Here is a 21039-nt window from a genome sequence, read left to right on the forward strand (position 1 = left end):
TATTTACCATTTATTAAACTTCAACTATATTTTTTAACTGTCATACATATTTTATCACGACGTTTGTTTTAATGGTACAGATACACAATTTGTCGGCGCGACTTGCTGAGTGAGTGGATTTACGCTCTGTTGGACTGTTTGCTGACTTGCTGAACCAATGGGACGAGCTCTCAGTGTTTGTGTTAGCAGCTGAAGGTCACATTCAATCACCGCGGCACATTTTAGCCACGATTAACTTACCTCTCGTGGAATATACCACTAACACGCAATTCATCCGTGGGAAATTTCTACAAGTGAATATTTCCCTCACAGCCGGTTACTGCACTTGGATCGGCGTAGTAGACTATTCGATCAACGCATTCGCGAGTCCTACCTTGACTTATTATTCTTGCCCTATTGCGATTTTGTGATTTTGTATTGGCTAATTTTGCTCGTTCATTTTCCCGAACACGTTTATAAGGTACGGGTCCGCTACAATTTATTAGCGTTATTTTTTTCATCTTTCTCCAAAAACTTGCTAACCTATTCAGAAAAGTTGGTTGTCTACGTAACGCTGGACATGGGACGTTTATAATGCTGATTCCTGCCGGAGGTACGCAGTAGTTTCTAAAGAATTTCCGTGGAATTAGGTGAAATAAAGCTGTGTGGAATGTAATATGCAGTTTATAAATTTGGAAATATAGCATCGTAAAACATAGTATGATATTCTGAAGTATTGTACAGTAGGTTGGTATAAAAAATAGCATTTTCGTTTTTGGGTGTTCTACGTGACAGTCTAGTAAATAATTAGAAATTCTTTAAGATGAACAGTTATCTGACCTTACTGAAAGCGTGATATTACTCCATGTCTATGAAATCTCAGGTCACAATCGGATTAACCTCACTTTAATTTTTGGTCAGCGTATCGTGTCAGGCAAATGTTTGTTTGGTGGTCGATGACACTCGAATATTTTGCTGCCTAGATCAATTCTGGAAATTTGGTCACATTTTTCTATAGGAATTAAATGATATGGCAACTGGCAGGTGAAAATACTTTTTGTGAATTATACTGGTTTTGACAAGGGACCCAAATTTGTCCCTCGTCTGTGTTCTTCCTCATCCGGTTGTGGTGCAAACGCCCATTTCGTGGTGCTGTGATATTTTAAATAGTGTAATATGGTATCTTGACGGAACACTAGTCATCAGTTTGCTGACGGATGTTTGGCGATTCCTGACAGGTTTCACACTCCTTGGGATCTAGCTAGTTACCGCAGTCCCGGGTTTTCATTTCAATCGCATATTTTATGCAATCGTACTCGTTTGCGTACTCGTTTGCAAGCTACGTTGGTGTCCACAGGAAGCGCAACGGAAGATTCAACTTGGCCGCTCATCAATATCAAAGCCATTTGAAAGCGAGTATATGTGCAATCCGGTGTTTATGGAATACATGAAACCGACGAAAACTGTGGGCTATGTTGATCAGGTGAGCGTCGCGAAGAACGAAACTTGTCGTTGAATTTTTTAGCGTTATCAGCAATTTCAGCGATAGCAAAATTAAACGATATTTGCCGCCCTTCCATGAATCATCTGATCCACACGAATCGATTTAATATGCAAGTGTGTTTGGACAAAACCAGATATCCTGTTTTCTACGTTCAGCACTCAACACATGCAACAAAAGGGAATCGCAAATAGGCAGATATATGCCGAGAAATATAAATTATTGCGATGAAATTAACTCACCAATGCTTTGAGAGGTTTCTGAACTGAAAATTCCCATATCTCTAGAGTCGCAAAGAGAACTTTTTGGAATTTAGTAAAATTAGTGTAGGAAACCTGCTGTCTGGTTTCTTTAAGACTCATCTAAATGGGCTATAACGTTGCCCATCAGATGATTTTAGAAAGAAGGATCCGGCATTCCATATTAAAAACTGTGCAAACCTAGATATATGTGTGTTTTTGCTGTCCATTAAAGATTTTAGCACTTCGAAATATGATAAGCCAAAAGAATTAAGACCTTTGGTTTTAGTAACTAGTTAAAGCAGACCAAACGGGCATACCAAACTTCTTTCGGGTTGCTTTGTTCAAGTACATCCGAGCGCACTCATACAAATACATGACATCTGACGGCACTTACGCAAGTTCTCAAGAATGTCGAAGTCGGTACAATTTAAGCCTTAGAACTGATTTTCGGAAAAAGAATATTTTGATGACCGGAATGGTATCTGAGCTTTGAGGGGCTTTCGCAAATTTCGGATTTCGATTCTGTTCGGAAAAGCAGACATCAAATTCGAAATGGTGTTATAGATGTCCCGTGTAATCTGAGCTATTTAGTGGTGAATAAATGAAACTTAGGCGGAGAATCACAGGTGAATATCTTCTCGCAAAATACCATAAACAAGGGAAACAGTTAGCTGCGTACGTATTTCAGACATGTAGCGCCTTACTCTTGAGAGACACCTAACCGTTTTCATAAACTCGGTCTGCCAAGTGTTTGAAGGATCTGAGTACAACGGTTGCAAGTCGCAACGGCTTGGCGCCAGTTATTTCGACCTTCAAAAGATTTCATCCGGTTATGGCTTTGAATTTCAATTGAGTGGTGCACCTTGCACATTTTAAATCGTTTGGTGCTCTGCGCATCGACGGAAGGCGGGGGTACTTCAATGAACATAATGTGTGTCCTCGGGAACGTGATCGCATCGTTTCAGATGAACATTGATATCGTTGATACCTTAGGAGAAAACAGTGATTCAGCTTAACGCACTAGATTCAGTAGCGGAGCCGGAATCATGGTAAAGCAACTAATTTTTTGTCTCTCCTCATGTATAGAATGCGAGTACAAAGTGTCAGGATCGTGCGTCCGCGCGAGTCCCGACAGCTGTGGATTAGAAGCTCACCACAAGTCTATCTAGATTTTGCATTGAACAAAACCATGTGTTGGTCATGTGACCATGATCTCCTGGAAGCACTCACTTGTAGCCATATCCGCAATCAATAAGCGGAAAATGCCTTGCAGATGTAAGGAAAGAAAAAAGATCCAGTGTATTTCCAAGGGCCGCATTACGAAGACTTTTCTGATGACAAGACAAACGAAGCCATTATGAGCAGGCTAACGACAGATTGTATGGAGTTTAGAAACTATGGATTGTGACTAATCAAATGAGACAAACTTAGAACGCATTAGCTGGCTGTCTGACCATCCTACCTTGCAAAACGCATGATCCAATTGTAGTAAATAAAGTTATTTATTCGAGAATATTTAACAGGACTAGACTTATTAGAATTCCACGGTGGAAAAGAGAATACAGTATAATTAACACGGGACAACATATTTTTCGCCACTCGACAGTCAAAGAGAAGTCGTCTGAATCATCATCGGAGAAACAGTCTAGAAATGACACCCCAAAGTCATCTGTACCATTCGAGAGACCCGTCACAGAGAAAAACTCAGCCGAATATTCTCTGCTTGTGAGTTTGCTTCGTAAGCGAGCAGTTCTTCACCCAGAGCTATCACTTATCTGTAGTTTGCAGGCCAGAAATAGGCTTCAAGCGGAAAATTCTGAATAGAGTATTCCTCTCCCATTTGTCTACACTTAACAAATGTGTTATAAAAATGACGGAAGACGCTTTGATTAGTAATTTGCTGCTCTGGATTATTACAGACTGTCATTTCCGTTTGCAAGAGGGAACGCAGTATAAGTAACCCGGAACAAAATAATTTTCGTCACTTGGCAGTCGAAGAAAGGTTCGAATCATCGTCGGTGAAACAGTCTACAAATGACATTCTAAAGTCATATGTACCTTTCGAGAGACCCTTCACACAGAAAAAACTCCGGCGTATATCCTCTAATAGTGAGTTTGTTTCATAGGCGACAGGACCATGTTTTTTATTTCAAAGTACGGCAGTACTCGACGGATCACGCGACAGGTGGATACACCTGGTGGTAAATTAGAACGTGACTAAGCATTGCGTAAAAGAGCTACATTCTCACGCTTTACGGTAGATAAATATGTTTTGTCACAACTGTAGCAGGAGATTCCGTATAACGTTGATTATGCCTAATTAAATGCGGAAAAATCCGCACGCGGCGATTGTCGGAATCCTCAACATGATCCATGCTCACCGCTGAAGTTATTTGTGATTACATCCTATTTTGGTCACTTGTTTCATTTTGGCTTGTCATATAGAACTTTTCTAATTGTCTTGTGCAGCGCGGTCAGTGCCTGGTTATTCTGAGAATCAAATCACCACTGTTGGATTCGGTTTGAATAAATATGTATCAGTATGTTTCAGTAGTGACTTACAGTGTGTTACACTTGAAGACGTTTGCTTGAAGCCAGCTTTCTCTGAAGCGTGAAAGCATTTGAGAAGCAAGTAAGGGGTGATTTGCAAAGTCAACTATGTGCGAATTCGTAATATGTTTCGCACTTTCCAGATAGACGCTCACCAGCCGCCCACTGGGAACAGACGTTGCTGTGCGCAGATGATGCGGAAATCCCGAAAGATTCACACTCCACTCATGATAATTAAAAGCAGTAAGTTGGGTGTCTAAATCGCCACTGTGCTTGCCTGTGGATTTTGCTTTCGACACAAGTGGGAGTTTGCAAAGTATACAGCTTGGCACTCATCAAACCCCAAAAATTGATAATTTTCGGAGCGGCCGCCTTTGCCGCTCTCGTTTTGTCGAATTCCCACTCATTGGGTGTACATAGACAGTGGTGAACTGCCCGCAAGAAACCTTCAACGACCAAACGGTGAAAAATCTAACATTCACGAAGACCTATCTTGCAATATGATTTGTTTCATTCAACTCCTAGTTTAGGTTATTAGATGGAAAACCGTATCTGTCAAGCGAGCGATCGAAAAATTTCCGTCATTCTCCAATGTATCTTGTTCCGTACTTATTGATGAGAGAGTAACATACGCACACAACCATAATTTTATTAGATCAATCTGGTCTGGGCTATTAGAATGTGTACTGGACGTTCTCGTGTACCGGCCCAAATGCTTTTATTCTTTAGGTTATAGATGGAAAACCGTATCTGTCAAGCGAGCGATCGAAAAATTTCCGTCATTCTCCAATGTATCTTGTTCCGTACTTATTGATGAGAGAGTAACATACGCACACAACCATAATTTTATTAGATCAATCTGGTCTGGGCTATTAGAATGTGTACTGGACGTTCTCGTGTACCGGCCCAAATGCTTTTATTCAGTTCATTCGAAATCCAAGTGTGCGATGATGGGTTTACCAAATGAGACTAATGCTTACTTGAAAAACTGAAAACTAAGCATCGCGACAGCATGGAATTTTCCAAGAGATGATAATGACGTACTTAAAGCGGCTAGCCTTAAGAATTTGGGATTTTGAGCTCTATCTGACTAAATTTTTGACAAATGCTTCTTCCGTTCCATGCAAATGTCGCTGTCTGTCTAAGTTTCCAACATGCCTGCGCACATTCGTCAACAAATGCTTTTGAATGTTTCACGGTTCCTCAAACCGGACGGGATTTGCGATGCGGATGTTTGTCGTAAACTTCAGAGGAATGAACGTAATGTAATGTTCCACGGGCAAAGAGCTACATGCAACGGGCGGAGTTCAGCAAGCGACTTCGTCCAGAACGAATGCTTCGACTTTTCTTTAATCATTTTGTTTTCTATAAACCACCAGAATTAGCGGTTTTCATTTGGCGATTAGATATGAACATTGAATTCTCACTGAATTCTCAAGTCACCACGCAATTCTGCCAGTTTTGCTACACTGTGTTCTATCTCAAAATAAACAAAACGCAATTGGAAACATAGTTCATACTTAAAGAACACCTTACCTTCATCGGCAAATTTGCTAATATCTGTAGATGGGCATGAAGAAACAAGTGTTTAAATATTTAGAATTCAGCGAGCTTTTAACCGAGTTTTCTAACTCCGTGCATTAACTCGGAGCTAACTTGTACTTCATGTATATATATATATATATATATATATATATATACATGAAGTACAGGTTAGCGCTGAGTCAGCTGATCAAAAGTTCACTATCCAGGCGTTTTTTTCGAATTTCACTCTCTAATCTGACAGTGCATTAGGCTGCAAAGGTTCTTCCAAGTACGAGATATCGATGTAGACACTTCTGGTTGTTTGAGTCAGTCGCTTATCACGGTTTCAATCCAGAATACCCATATTCTAACCCACATAATATTCAAAAGCCAGAGACAATATTTCGCAATCCGGCCAATATTTCACTTCACTCACAATCACCGACTATAATCTCAAATTCTAACACGACTACAGCTTCAAATTTAATCGTGAACAGCAATACTGTGTTGTACGAGGGAACCAGCACCTAAATGGCATTGTAACCCTTTTTGAAAATCTCTACAGCAGGCTGGTATATTTGATTCGCATCCAGTGATTCATAGTATCATATCATGATTCATAGTACTCACCTACAATGCATTGACACATGTAATTTCCGCCCGATTATATTGCCATCAGCCATCCTCTTGACGAGTAACAAGACAGAAGGACAAATGCGACCACACGGAAAGCTGTTGTGAACGGTGTGCCACAAACGTTGAATCTAATGTACGAAAAAAACCTTAAATTTCGGGTAAACGAAGCTCATTGAATGAGGCTTTCTGTAGTGTATTGAATCCCAGGGCAGCGAATTCTACTTGGTGTGGTGGTCATCCATGTTTCTGTAAGCCAGACGTAACCGTTCAATTGACCTATGAAATGAGCATTACCTTTGTAGGAAGGAAGCGTTCATTGTGGTGCAAAAATGCGGATCATTTAAAATTTACTGAGGATATTTTTGTACGGCATATTTCGAACTGAATTATTTAACCAAAGTCAATGGTTGCAAAAACAGCCGCCATAGAAGTGGAGTGTTGTGCCACATTTTAGCTATTACCAATTTGAATAACCGCTAAATGGCACTCACACAATACGTTGCACACAACTGAAATTAAACAAAGTTGATAAGCGGTTATTGTCAAAAACATGCCAGTGGCAAGCAAGCGCAGGGAAACGTTGGTTAGAGTGTCCGAACTCGCATTCCAACTTCGAGTAGATATACTCAGCCTTTGTTGACGGCCATCAAAACTGTAGGACAAACCTGTAAAAGGAAGAAAGCTTTCCGCCTCGGGGGTCTTTGTTAGAAAACACCAACTAAACATTTACAGCCTAATAAACAGAAAAGCAAAACTTTTCAAGGCACCTTGTTTTTTGAAAACCGAATAACCCTCTTATTCTGGAACGTGTCTTCTCGAAGGGCTTAGATATTCACTGCCTATCACACAATTGTAAGTGAACGCTGTAAAGCACTTCTACGAATTCCGTGATAAAAGACACCTCCCATTAAATCTTGGTGGGGTTATGAGGAAACCACACAGTACTTGAATTCCTCATCAGCAGCATCCAGAGTTACACCAGTTGTCTTGAATTCCCAGCCTAAACATTAGAGATGCATCATTTCTGATGCTATATTGAGTTGAAAGCCTCAAGTGTGATTCTGCCCGTCCATATTTGCGCTGATATCAGACAGTAATTTTTTGAGAAATGAAGTTCGCCAAGTTGAAATAATGAGCGGCTTCCGCCAAAACTAACCTAAATTCTAGTAGCCAGAAAGACCGTTTGCTTTGTCAGAAGACTCAGGCACTCCTTGCCGTCATCATGAGCACCAGCATCACTGTTGAATACTCGTTGCCATACAACCATTATTTATTCGAAGACATTTTGTGACGAAGATGCATATGGAGAAGGTGCTTGCTGCTTCGGATGATGACGCGGACATGCTGGATATAAACTGACAATAGGAACGTCATTGGTATTCAAAGTCTGCCGCAATTAGTCGCGGGTCCATCACATTGGGTAGCGGGTTACATGGGAAGTACGCGCTTTCATACAGTGCTTTTAGGTCCATGGTTGCCGCCTCTCCCTATTGTGGATCAGGCACGCAAAATAACAAACGCTTTTGCGGACCATCACTCCACATTCACTGTGCATGACCATACAACTTCAAAGTTCATTGCTAGACTCGTTCGTCAGATTAGGCGCTGTGCAACCGAACATTTATTCTGTAATTGTACCGTATGGGATTTTTTCGGATTAGAGTGGTTGAAATACCTATCTGTGGAAACGGAATTCTAACTACCCGGAAATGAATCATGTGACATGAATGTTGTTTGCGTTACGCCTTTTGATGCGTTGAATTCATGTGAGGACACATAAGAACATTAGAAATGGCTCTAAATGAACCTTTTGTTGTGTAAATGTATCCAATGTGTGTCAGCGGGTGTGGTAGCATCGTGGGTGAAACAACTCCCGTATCATGAGCCATTTTTGAGCATACGCTTATTAAGGTGCGTTTATTCGCATTTGAGGCACGATTGGAACAAAGAAAATGGACAAATCTTGCTTTTTGTTGTCGGATTTCTGACGATTACAGATATGATGCTCAGAATGGTAGCTGGGCAAGGCATCTCCCACACAGGGTATATATGCTGAAAAAGCTGTGAACTCTTAACCCAAGTGCAATTTTGTGGCATACATACTGAATTGGTCATCAGGCCTATGCCATATTGAACTATGATCGAGGCTACTAGAACATAGCTATGTAATTCAATATGCACAGCTTCCAAAATCGGCCTATGTGACTCCTGAACCCGGCGTACGATGGGCCGCATCTCAAGATCTCAGAAAATTCTGATTTGATCCATTCCACCATCCGGCCGTTTGGCTCCTCTTTCATCGAAGGCACACCAGTGGATTCATGTAACTTCGGTTCCGTTCAATATCAGCAAAGTTACTCATACAATGTAAGTTTAATCCTACTTAAGATTGCTTTCTCTGACACTACCAGTGAGTGCAAATCTAGACACCGTTCAAACCACCCCACTGATGTCAGTAAAATTGTCGAGAATTTTGGAACATTGTGCGGCCGTTTTCCCGCGGGATCTTATTACAAACATGAGGTAGGAACAACAGGAGTTTAGGAAGTCCAGTTAAAATAATTCTCAGATCAGCAAACCCCAGGAAATTTGGCTGCAACTACGGTTCGCGTGTATTCACCGCGAAGCGATTTTTTGTGAGCATCAAAGTCAATCGCAGTTACACGAAGTTGTGTGCCTCTCATACGCTTAAATTCAGTCAAATTAAAAGAAAAGAATTGATGCTTAACGCGCAATTTCGACGTCCATATTTTGTTTTCATTGTCAGTCAAAACATGCATTTGTCTTGCAAACTTCGACGTAAACTTGTCGTGAATAGCAAAGCTTATCTTGTCAGCACACACCAATGAAATGAGTGGTTGCCCCTTATCTGTAAAAGTATTACTCACGCAGAATGTCCTCCTCGGCTGAATTAGGATGCGGACCAAGTTTGTGAAAGTAATTGCGTTTGAATTTTGTTCGATTTTGATTGAATACGAGTGAAAAAATAAACTTCCGATAATTTGATTACTTTGAACCGAGAATATTGTTTCTCCGATTTCGTGTGGTTCAAATAATGCATCAAATATCGCTTTTTAGCACATAAATTTTCCGCATAAAACATCGGATAGATAATTACTTTTTAGACTACTGAAGTGAATGAAGATGACCGCCCTTCAGCCCTTAAGGCGTAATATCTGGCAGACTATATTGACTTCTGAAATCAGTGGGTACAATGTCCTCGAGCACCATTTATTTTGATGTGTATTTCCAAAATAGTATCTAAGACATCGTCTCTCCGACAAGCTGCTTCCTGTCGCGACGTTAACAGCTTCGCAGTGTTGCACAAGGGAATTTCCCATTCGACAGTAGTAGGTAGCATTTGATATGAAAGGCAGGCTTATCGGACAAAGGCTTCTTTGCAAACCAAATATAAAATATGTCACTCAAACAAGCATACCCTCATGAGTATTTTGAATCAATAATTTTTCGATTGTTATCGTACTCACCTTTGATAATGTCGCCGATGGATTTCAGCAAACCCTCTGCAAATGTAAGCAAAGTTCGTTTATTTTTCAGTACATTTTATCCGGTGAGCAAACGTATATATGATTTTTTGTTATTCGAGACGATCTTCAATCGATATTTACCTCATCACTTTTTAGTGTCCCGAAAATTAGGGCTAGCTTGCGCGGACGGTGGAAAACATTCCAGAAGGAAAATAAATCCACCCGATCAGAGCGTTGTTAACTGAGATTGAATTCAGCAGATAAACCGGTAGTCCAGTACAAGTATTTCGCGCCAGAGCATGAAAATCCGCTTTAGTTATATCATGCGGTTTTGGAAAACTCTAAATTGGCATTGCTTCGGTTCGTAGGTGAGCAATTTCATCGACGAACAGTCGATCAGCTCTACGAGTAATTCCTGGGACGGTGGCAGAATATATTGCCACTGAGCTTCTTGCAGGCGATACGTTTTTGATGAAATTTTCGAATAACGATTTCTTGGATTTTGCTTGCTTGTGTGTTAATTCACTGTCATCCAACGGGTTACTTGATTTATTACCTGAGCGAAAGATGCTCATGTCTCGCATGTAAGAGTTTTGTAAATCCTGGACTGGTGAACCGTTCACATCCGCAAACATACTGTACACTTTATAACGATTGCAATGAGGAGATTGCGACCGAAATGTCTGCTGCAGTCTACTGTCTACTCTCAGTAAATAGAACAAGTCGTGCTGTTCCTTCTCGAAATTGCGAGTGGCCGCTAAGGAGGGTTTCTTTGGGCACGACGAACGCATACCTTTGGGTGGCAGCGGGCTAGGGTGGGCATTTTAAAGAGGTGTTGGCGCTCCACTCAGATGTGGTACCAACGGGAATGAAATTTATTTGGTTGTTGCGCGCGCTTAGTGCCCATATGTCATGCTGATGTCTGTCTGTCTACTGAGTTTGCCGCCTCCATAACTATCGCCGCCCAACATATGAAGGCGTGGTGTGGTTTTGTTATCCGTGCCCTTGGACCACGATGTCCAGAAGTCCATTCGTGACACAAACGCGGCCGCTGAACAAGCGCCTTTTCTCTTGCATTATTGTTTTTTTTATTTGTACAACAGTCATCGACCCCACAATAGCACTCATTGTGGCCTCTTGCATATGCTCTGATTCCGGACACGGCGGTCACGTCGGTCAAAGCTTGGATTTATTTCCAAACGCTTCACGCAAATCTTAGCCTTCTTCGATTTCTTGCATATGCTCTGATACCGGACACGGCGGTCACGTCGGTCAAAGCTTGGATTTATTTCCAAACGCTTCACGCAAATCTTAGCCTTCTTCGATTAGTGCGCTGAGAATGCCTCCGGTAATCTTTGTGAATACGCCTCATCAAAAACTGTAAGCTTATACAAGTTAACGCATCACTGTCTCAGTAGGGTGCGTTCAGAAATTTGCGCGCCATCCTCTTGGAAAACATCACAGTTGCTTCTTGTTTTAAAGGATAAACAAACCTCTTCGTTTCTGCCATCGTAACATAGTACCACATGACCTCCCTGCGCGATTCTGAGTGTGATGGCTGCCTGAGCGACCACGAGGAGCGCCACCGCTCGATGAATGATCCGCTTGCTCGGACAATTTTGCCTCCACACGTCTCCAGCCGCACCCCTTCCATAGACTTTAAGCGAATCTCACAACGTTCACGGTGGTTTTATCTAGTTTATATCTCTCTTTGGATCATAACTGATCTCATTTCAAAACACTAACAAAATATGCCCTCGGGAAGCATGTAGGGTTCCGTTCCAAACCGGGATTGTTTCTCACATTAGTTGTTGTCAACCGACAAACATCAAATTCATTCCACATGAAAGCTCATTATTGTGCTTGGAAGGAGGCCCCTCACACCGAAACTTCGACCATGTTTAACAGAGAGCAAAGTTTGATACACGAGTGCCACATGAGCAAATCCGAACCTACTATCATAATCATCAACTGGAATATGGATTATGGAGGAGAATCAACGATGAAGCTTATATTTTCTTGGAGTTGCCAGCAAATCAGACTTCGATTTGTAGCCGAAAACATGGCTTGCTCGTTCTTTTTCATACCATCCCTCATCATTCTATGACATGCTGTCCACAACCACACAAGTCTTGTCGTGTTACCATGAGAAGGTATTATATCTCTGGATTCTCAAATGACCGTGAATACTCTATTCTTGGGAATCACTGGCAGGTCCGAAGCAAGAAGTTCGGACAACAGTGGTCGGCAGATGACTGACCAACATAATGTTACTGAAATTTACCTAATCCACTATATGAGAAATGAACAAGAATAACTGTATTTGTCACTGTTAATTCCGGCTGCATTCTGAAAATATTCCATTACAACTTTTGGACGCCATGGTAATCATATATTTGACACCTTTGTTTTTTTCAAGATATTCCAGCAAATTTCACCTTTCGATTTTCTCCTGAAAAGAAAGTGCACACTTAGGAGGCATAAAACTTTTAATATTAATGTGAATATTTACTATTTATTTGCGATAATACTATATTTATATTGATATATATAATATGTACGATTTGATCTATCTCCTAACATGCAAGCGCACACTTGAAATTCATGCCAAAATTAATATTACATTAATATCAATTTTAGTGATAATATATGCGTATACTAATCATATATTTAATTAGATATTTGCAATATTAATACATAAATTGATTATATCAATGCTGATATTAAATACAATATTCCTTTCAACTGTGCGATCGCTTCTCGGAAAAGCACAGATTGTTGAAATTTGCCCTTTGAGATTTCATTCCCAATGTATTGATTGCGCCGAGCGACCGGACTAGCATGTGCGAACGCGAAGGGCTTTTGCTCGCATACATGTTAGCTGTCAAAAGTTGATAATATAGACAATGCACAAGAATGCTTGAGGTTCATCAACTAGGCTTATTTTCTGAAAAGAATAAAAGTTTTGGACGCGGACGTCAGCGCTTGAATGCCGTAACGTCAATTTTGTGATTTTATAGCACAAATGAACAAAATTTCGGAGACTCAACTAGGCTGTTTATGGGTTGCATTTCTGACATAAGCCAAAATTGGTTTTGGCCTTTCAACTGGTCTGCACTGGTCTGTTTAACTTTGTAAAGCATTGTGACGACTCGCTTTACTTTGGAATGGTGGTTGTTGAACAGAAACTACAATATTATCTGCGAAATGCTATGATTCAGTCCACGTCAGCATAAACTAACCCTACCAATAAAGGCATAGATGAATGAGACTCAGGGCTATGCGATTAGCCGCCTTTTGCCGGCAGTAGTAATATAAAGCAGATAGTACGCGAGGCGCGTAGAACGTGGTGTAGCGAGTTATGTGCACACACTACGAATGCAGTCTTAAACTGACTTCATTCTAGTCTACTGGGACCCGTAACGCAGGGCCAAACAAGGTGCCATTGTGTACACTCAACTTGTCCGTTAGACTCCGTTGACGCGTTTTTCACAGGAAAAACAAATACAGCAGAAATAATTTGTTTTTTCTACTTACGAATCTCGCGATAGTCTAGAAATGCAAAGTTTGAAGACCGAAAACAAGTTTAGGGGTTCCCGTATCGTATGGACAAGTTATTTGCTCGAAAGAATCTCACACACTCCATGCGCGTGTTACTTGGCCCGAGACCCAAGTGAAAGCATATTGGATGAACATCAATTCGGAAACTGCCCTGAGAAGCATTCAAGGAATGAAATATCTCAAAATGTTATCAGAATATGGAGTCATAGTCTATAACCTTAGCAGATCAAGATATGAACCAGAAACCTGTGTGCCCCTTTGATCCGCAGTTGAATTGTGCCCCACTGCATTTTGGAGTATCCTCCAAAAAGCCTAAGAAGGGACGATTTGCCAGCAGCGCGGCGAAAGACAAAATCAGTTGACAGACGTGGACATCGAAGAGGAGTATGTCGCATCCTGTCGTTTTGTTAATCAAACATAAAAACCCCACGACATTTTGCTCTTCTTCTTAATCATCGTTTCTTCTAAGGACGTAGTAGATCAAATTCATAGAGCGTGCATCATAGCTATACAAACCTGCCACGAAATGCAACCGAAATTGTGCGTATCCTCAAAGAGAGGCCTTCAATGAAAGCAAATCTTGAATATGTGGTTGCTATGGCGCTAGTCCTCCGTTAGCATATAGGAAAAGTGTCCATCCACATATTCCTTAAAAGACTTTGATTTTACGAATTCCGTAGATACTGTATTGCTCCAACCTAGTCAGATGTGATTAAGGAATCACCATGTCTAGGTATTGGCAGGTGTCTGAAACAGCAAAAATCCGAAGTATGACTATATTCTGGATAAAGCGACAGTATCTACACCTTCATATTTGAGCAGTCTCTAGATGTTTTCTTCCGATTAACTGACCTAGATTCATTTGGAAAATACATTTCAACATGAGTATTCCTCATGGAATCCATTGTAAATTTGAGGTCAAAAATTCGAAGACGTGAACTCAGGGAAGGTATTTCCGTTTACATATTTGTCGTGCTTTGCAGACATTCTCAGAGCTAATGCGACGTTCCGAATGAGAAACTACTGTTCACTTCAGGATAAGTTGAAAGCAAAATTTGATGGGGGTCCGACTTGAACATCTATGATAGCCGTGGGATTTACGTGTGTAATTCTCCATTGCTGATAAATATAACTGCAGATATAACATGACAGCTGAATTTCCGCCTCAAATTTCACACGTAAAATGAACCTCCATATATCTGAACTACTTATGGATTTCCAGTAATTTCGCATCGATCCTTGTGGGTATGCAACGTGATGAAGCTGTAGTCATTAGAAATAATCATATTTTATCTCCCATTGCCTTTGATGCTCGTGCTCCAATCTTGAGGCCCAGCAGCAATGTTATGAGGGTGAGTCGCCTGTTTCTATGTTCGAAGGATGCCCTTTGATGTTCCAGGATTCAAACTCAACCAGTAACTGATGAAAATATACGAGTGAATTTTTGAACGATTGTCTGTTTAATTTATAAAGACGAGAAAATGGTGCGATACTTAGTGACGAAGTATGAGAGGTTGGTAGAACAGCAATGAGTTGTGATTCACAAAGTCATTGTGAGACAACAAACGGTCTGCATGGTTTCGTCACAGAACAAACTAATTATTCAATTGAATGATTTAGAGTTAGTAGCAGTAGTAGTAGTTAGTAGTAGTAGTTAGTAGTTATCAGCTTGATGGCTCGTCGTTACCCTCACTTAATCATTTCTTAGCAGATTTATTCGTCAATTTGTTCCCCTAATACTGCAGTAATTACAATTAGGTGCTTTTATTTTTAGTTTGTGCAACAGCCTTGAACAGACTGGATTTTCCGCCATATTCGCCTGGGATTCCACTTCAGAGAACAAATATCGGTCAAACCGAGTTATTTTCAGGTAATCCAGTATGGCTGATCGTGGCGTCCACTGGTTGATATGCACCAAATTCCAGCCGCCTACTTTGAGATCTCTCCTGTCCAAAAATATGCTCTGCGATGGTACGACAAGAGGAGCTTTCGGTAATCATTGCGCTTCACCCCGGACTTTCATTAATGATGCCAAGTATTTTCCAACACAAACTTGTAAACTGCAAGTAATAACTTACTCGGGAAGCTATAATCTTTTCAAAGAAAATTTTCTCAATCAATGCGATGCGTTTCTGTGGACTTACACATTTTCATTGCTGAAAAGCATAGGTAAGTGACAAACTGTATGAATCGACACTCGACATCTGAAGCAAATTGTGAAATCATTTCTGAGGCCGAATACATCTCACACGGGTCAGTTTCACGGCACATGATGGGTGGCCGAAACCTCTGACGAAGATAAGCTTGCTGGTCCCCCCGTATGTTTAATTTTAACACTTCTAGCTTAAAAATCGCATTGGAGACAAGATTTGGCTAATGTGTCATTTGTGTAACATTCTCGTATCTCTTGTGTTGATAACGGTTGAGGACAGGATCACATATGTGGTAACAGAATAATAAACAAGAAGTAATTTTTGAAGCAACTTCGCTTTGTTTGCATTCTCTTATTGTTCGTGCTAACCTAAGCGGTGAAAATGGAGAAAAGTAAGACGACCTGCGCCTCAGAGTTGATCACTAGAGAAACATCGACTGAACAGTTACAGACTATTGGTAGTGGAGCAAAGCTCTAAGAAGCATCTTGTTTACAAAAACTGAATATCCATCTTCTTCTTGAACGCGTCCTCCTGAACTTTCCGGGATAATCACTGACTGTTGCTCAAATCCAGACAAATGCTACCAAGCGACTCCACAAATTCCGTAACAGAGATGAATTTTCAAGAGACGCGAACGGGATTTACGAAAACACATACTGCGCGCACGCCCTTTATCGGTAGTATCACCGTTACATTAATACCGCGCGCATTGATGAAGGTTGAAGACCGAATCCTTCATGTGCTAACAGAATGCCGCCTTAATAAATAAAAAAATAATTTTTGAAATTTTTTTCGTTAAATGCTTTCGTTGTTTGTACTAACCTAATCGGTGAAGATATTTTGATCGATTATTCATAAGCTTTGGTTAGATTCTAATGCGTGTATTTTAGGCTTTGCACCCGAGGTACCCACATGGAAGCTCTTGAGTGCCTTCAGTGTAAGCCAGAATTAAACCTCACTGAAAATGGAACCAACCATAGAAAACTCTCAGTTGCGTGGGCAGAAAAATCATCGCACATAAAAATAAAACGGCTCGCATGCGTTGCCTAAATGTAACAATAAATTTTCGCACTTTTGTCCAAACCACGTTTCAGCTAATGGCGACATATTTGAGCAAGCGTACAATATGTTGTGAGGCGCAGCTGAGAAGACAGTAAGTAACAAGCAATCAATATCAATGTAAGTGTTCTTCAACCGGACACAACAGCAGCAATTAAAGACGGTGTTAACAGTCAGCTTTTTAGGAGTAACTTTGTCATTCTGAAATAACCTGAGCACATTGGTTCTGCGAATTCGTTCACGCAGCTGGGTACGAATTAAGACAACTGTTGAAAATATGGCCATGTGCATGTTCGAAGAAATCGTGTCATAGCACCACGTCTCGCCGCATCAAATTCAAATTTTTGCTGCATAAATGCGGAAGCCCAGATGGACACTAAAATTTATTTTGGTTCGTTATAAACGTTAACCTATAATCGTTTACTGTTAGCAGGTTAGCTTACAATTCCGAAGTCACCTCAAGGCACTGGCTCATGGCTCAGCGTAGCCCGCGTGAGTCTAGACACAGATAATTTAGAAAGCGAGCAAATCAAAGATCCATCATCTTTCATAAGCATGAGGCCAGATAATCCCATAGTAAGATCAAATAAGTCGCAAACTTTGTTAACTTTGGGCAAAACTTACATATATCCTGTCCTGAAAAGTACAAATACCAATGAGTTGTTGGCGAAAACCCTCGAACTATTTCCATTAGAATTGTATAAATTTTGCGACAGAACGGCTGCCAAGTCATATTTTCATTGTTTTTGCGACGCATCGGCGCATTGCGGATCAACGTTTCACGGAGAGTCCCGAAAAAAAACAAAACGCATTTAGCAACAGAGTGTTGATCGATATCCATAAGTCACCCATAATTAACCACCGTTTTTAGATGTCGGTTTGCATTCAATTCCGTGTCGTCATTTGTCTTTGCCCTCTGCTAGTCCACAAACATATTCTTTCATGGTTTTGCTTAATAAACAGGTAATTACTAAAGCATTGTGGCGTTCTCCCTCATCAAATAAAAATCGTGCTAACCTTTCACAATCGTCGCTTACATACACTTTTTGTTTGTGACCTTGCTTTCCAAAAACAAATGACAATAAATGTTGAATTGCTCGCGTCGCCGTCTTCTTAATGGGTTTGCAATTTTGTGACACGTACCAAAATAATAGGTAAGTCATAGAAGACCACAACCATACTTAAGGGAAAAAACGATTTAATATTTTAATAATAACAGTAACTTTTCAAATCTATTTCTCTCAAACTTACCCTGGACCACGTTTTTTATTTTGCAGTGGAAAAAAGGGCAGAGGGATCACATCACAGAGTACGGCGAGATTTTTGAATGATGAAAGAAGTTGCAGTTTCTTTGATTTAGTAGGTCGCTACAAACTGTATGATTCATTATTCGGCACGATAAATCCGACAAAACCTACCCAGAATCATCAGCTGTGGAGACCACGCTGAATCTCGGAGTTTGAAACTCGTGATCTCAAATTTACCGTGGCCTTTCTTTATCATCCCGAGTGATGGAATAGTTTCTACGTTTGTGGAACTGATTACATTATTCCTGTGCCGCACAGTTCGCAGCTACACATTACGCAAACGAGGTGGCCTAGACTGGTCCCTCGTGTGGGGACTTCACATTCCGAAGACTGTTGGACTTCGGAAAAATGTTATTCACCTTTTTAGTCAAAAACCACTTTTAAATTTAAACGGGGACTACTCATGCGAAGCTTCAATTGGATTAAATTGTTCGCCGTTGGTGTTATTTTCTTCGATTACGTAAAAAATTAAGCCTTTAGAAAATGGAAAGACGTTTTGGCATAAAAATTGGTCAAAGTCAAATGGTCCATAAAACTTACCGAATTCTATTGAGTTCAAAGGATATTTGGGAGGAAGTCATCCAGTATAAGAATCAAGCAAAATCAATACATGATTGACTCTAAAAATTTTCACGGCATTCGCGTTCAAATCAATTATAGTTATTCACTCACGCTTCAAAGCACCTGAAGGAAAAAACATAAAATAACATCTTTTTCGCTATTTTCAAAGTTGAATATAAAGACCGAAATGTGCAATGATTTCTTTCTGCGTGGTGTTATTAGGCACGGGTAAACTAGGACAAATTTTGTTTTGTTTTCTGGCAGGCAAAAATTTGACTGCCCTCCGGTTAGGTTCAGGTCAGTGGCAGAAAAGTCGCCTATTTGTACGAAGAGGCCGCTTACGGAGATTTCTGCTGAACATCCTCATTGGATGAGTAGGTCGTAGAACATTGGTAGGTAGTTCAAACTTTTGGTGGGTTCAATAAAAGACTACAAGTATGTCCGGAAAGCGAAGAGAAATACATGCGGCTGCTGAAACTTACTGAAGAAATCGTCTGAAATGAATGTCATGGAACGAAATGGGGATTTAATTAGGAGAACCAGCTCTGAACGTAACGGGACTATATAACAGCCAATCAGATAACCGTTCTCGTGGAGACAGATTTCATTGTTTGTTCTTCCTTCGTCCTTGACCGATGAGTTGTATTTAGTATCACTTTTTGTGCCCGCTTGTACACGACAGTGATCAACGGATCAGCCGGTTTGCACGTTCATTGATTTATTCTGTTTTGACCAAGCATAAGGCTCTCAAACAGGCATCCAGAGCGGCGTTCATGGTAATAAGGGGGCATTATGGAGATTGTGGTCAGCAGAACCCGACACAACCAATTGGAAACCTCTGCGTTGGTATGCTTGTATTTTTATCTAAAAGCTTTTCACCTTTTGCTGATGTCGTCACTCCGGTAAGCCCAGGACAATGAAGGCAGGTCTTAGAGTACTGTTTCACGAAGAACGCATAATAAATGCACGTCAACGGTCACCCTAGGGTGTAAACTCAGAAAATGTAACATTGTGGCAAATGTGCTAGAACTGCAGATGCGTTCGATGCACATACTTGAAAAAGCATATGCTTCTCCAATAAGAGCCATATGAATCTGGGCGCTTGGAGAGATGTTGTAGTGGTACCAAATGATTTAACCATCTATCAGAATATCCGCACATGCTGGAGCCACAAACGCCTGATACGTGCCGGAGGATTCGTCTCGTTACGTGAATTTTTACAAGCAATCGTGCCATGACGATGCTTCATGCAGTGTTGCTTCTATCCTGTGAGCTATTCAGTGCATTCGGGCTTTCAGACAAATAGCTGAATAGATAGCATGGTAGGCACATCAAAATTCTCGACCAGAGGAGGCCAAATAAATGGATATCAGACAAGTTCTTAGAAGAGAAAATCTCGAATCAACTAACTTCGAACGAGCATTACAGTTTCATAGACAGGGTTCTCCAGAATACTGCTAAAACTTTGTGAGGGTTTTTTTTGTTGGGCCCTCACCGTTTTGAGCAATATTCACCTGTAAAAAATATACTAGTTACTTAAACACTTGAGCAGCTTTAATGAAGTGCAGCGATTGGAAACATGCATAAGAAACGTGACGGATTACATCTCCTTAAATTTTGGGCAGCAAATAAAATCTGGCGCGTTGAGAGGAGAATGAGACGAATGCGGCGGCTAGAAATATAAAAATAATAAAAAAATGGTAGAACATAGTTTAGACAAAGTTATGTTATTGGAATGTGTATGAAAATGTGTTTGATTACAGTATTGGTTAACTGAAAATGGTCAATAATATGTGTTTCCTTCACATAAATGTATAATTTTTTTATGATATCCAATAAATTAAGGTGTCGTGGAGGTGAAACCGGACTCAATGGTCCTTCGGTAGTTTTCTATCATTGATTACTCGCTTGTCATCCTAGCGTAATTGTGATTTTTAATGGTTGGACGAATTATATATCGTAGTAGTCAACTACGGATCCCGATTCCCACACTTTTGTGGGGAGGACCTTGAGAATCTCATCCTGATGTATTCATCAGTGATATAAAAATGCCCCGAGCGTGTAGAGGAGCCTGGCAACTGCCTAGGTGTGTTTAATTTTGACGTGTATATTGACTTTCTCTCCGGCCATGGACGGAAAATTTGTCATTGAAGTATGGACAGCGGTTTGAATCGGTTTGGTGTATTCGCATTTCCTGCTTGCTGGTGGCTACATTGCTTTTAATTAGATGAATATCTTAAGCATCACCAATGTTCTTATAGCACGTCGAGGAGAACGTCGTTGTTGGAATCTTCGAAATTTGGGTAGGCGTGAAGGAATCGAGCAAGTAAAACTTTGGAAAACATTTCCAATCTCTTACAATACAGGCAACTTGAATGCCCGGCCCCCTGAACAGCTAATTGCCTATGAATGGCTGTGCACCTTAATTGAGAAACTACTTGCATGAATAACTCAAGCACTGATGTACACCCGTCGCGG

The 21039-nt window shown here is 40.6% G+C and overlaps 1 protein-coding gene across 1 annotated transcript in view; it reads left to right on the forward strand.

Moving 5' to 3' along the window:
• The window catches only part of T265_15538 (hypothetical protein), a gene marked incomplete at both ends in the record, with an annotated part of 127460 nt that overhangs the window by 25394 nt on the left and 81027 nt on the right, over positions 1–21039 (forward strand). Inside the window, one exon of the mRNA XM_009178537.1 lies at positions 3329–3447. Within this exon, the coding sequence (XP_009176801.1) occupies positions 3329–3447 (119 nt within the window). The remainder of the gene's footprint in view (positions 1–3328; positions 3448–21039) is intronic.

The sequence above is a fragment of the Opisthorchis viverrini genome (genome assembly GCF_000715545.1).
Source record: "Opisthorchis viverrini unplaced genomic scaffold opera_v5_584, whole genome shotgun sequence".
In the NCBI taxonomy this organism is placed as follows: Eukaryota; Metazoa; Platyhelminthes; class Trematoda; order Opisthorchiida; family Opisthorchiidae; genus Opisthorchis; species Opisthorchis viverrini.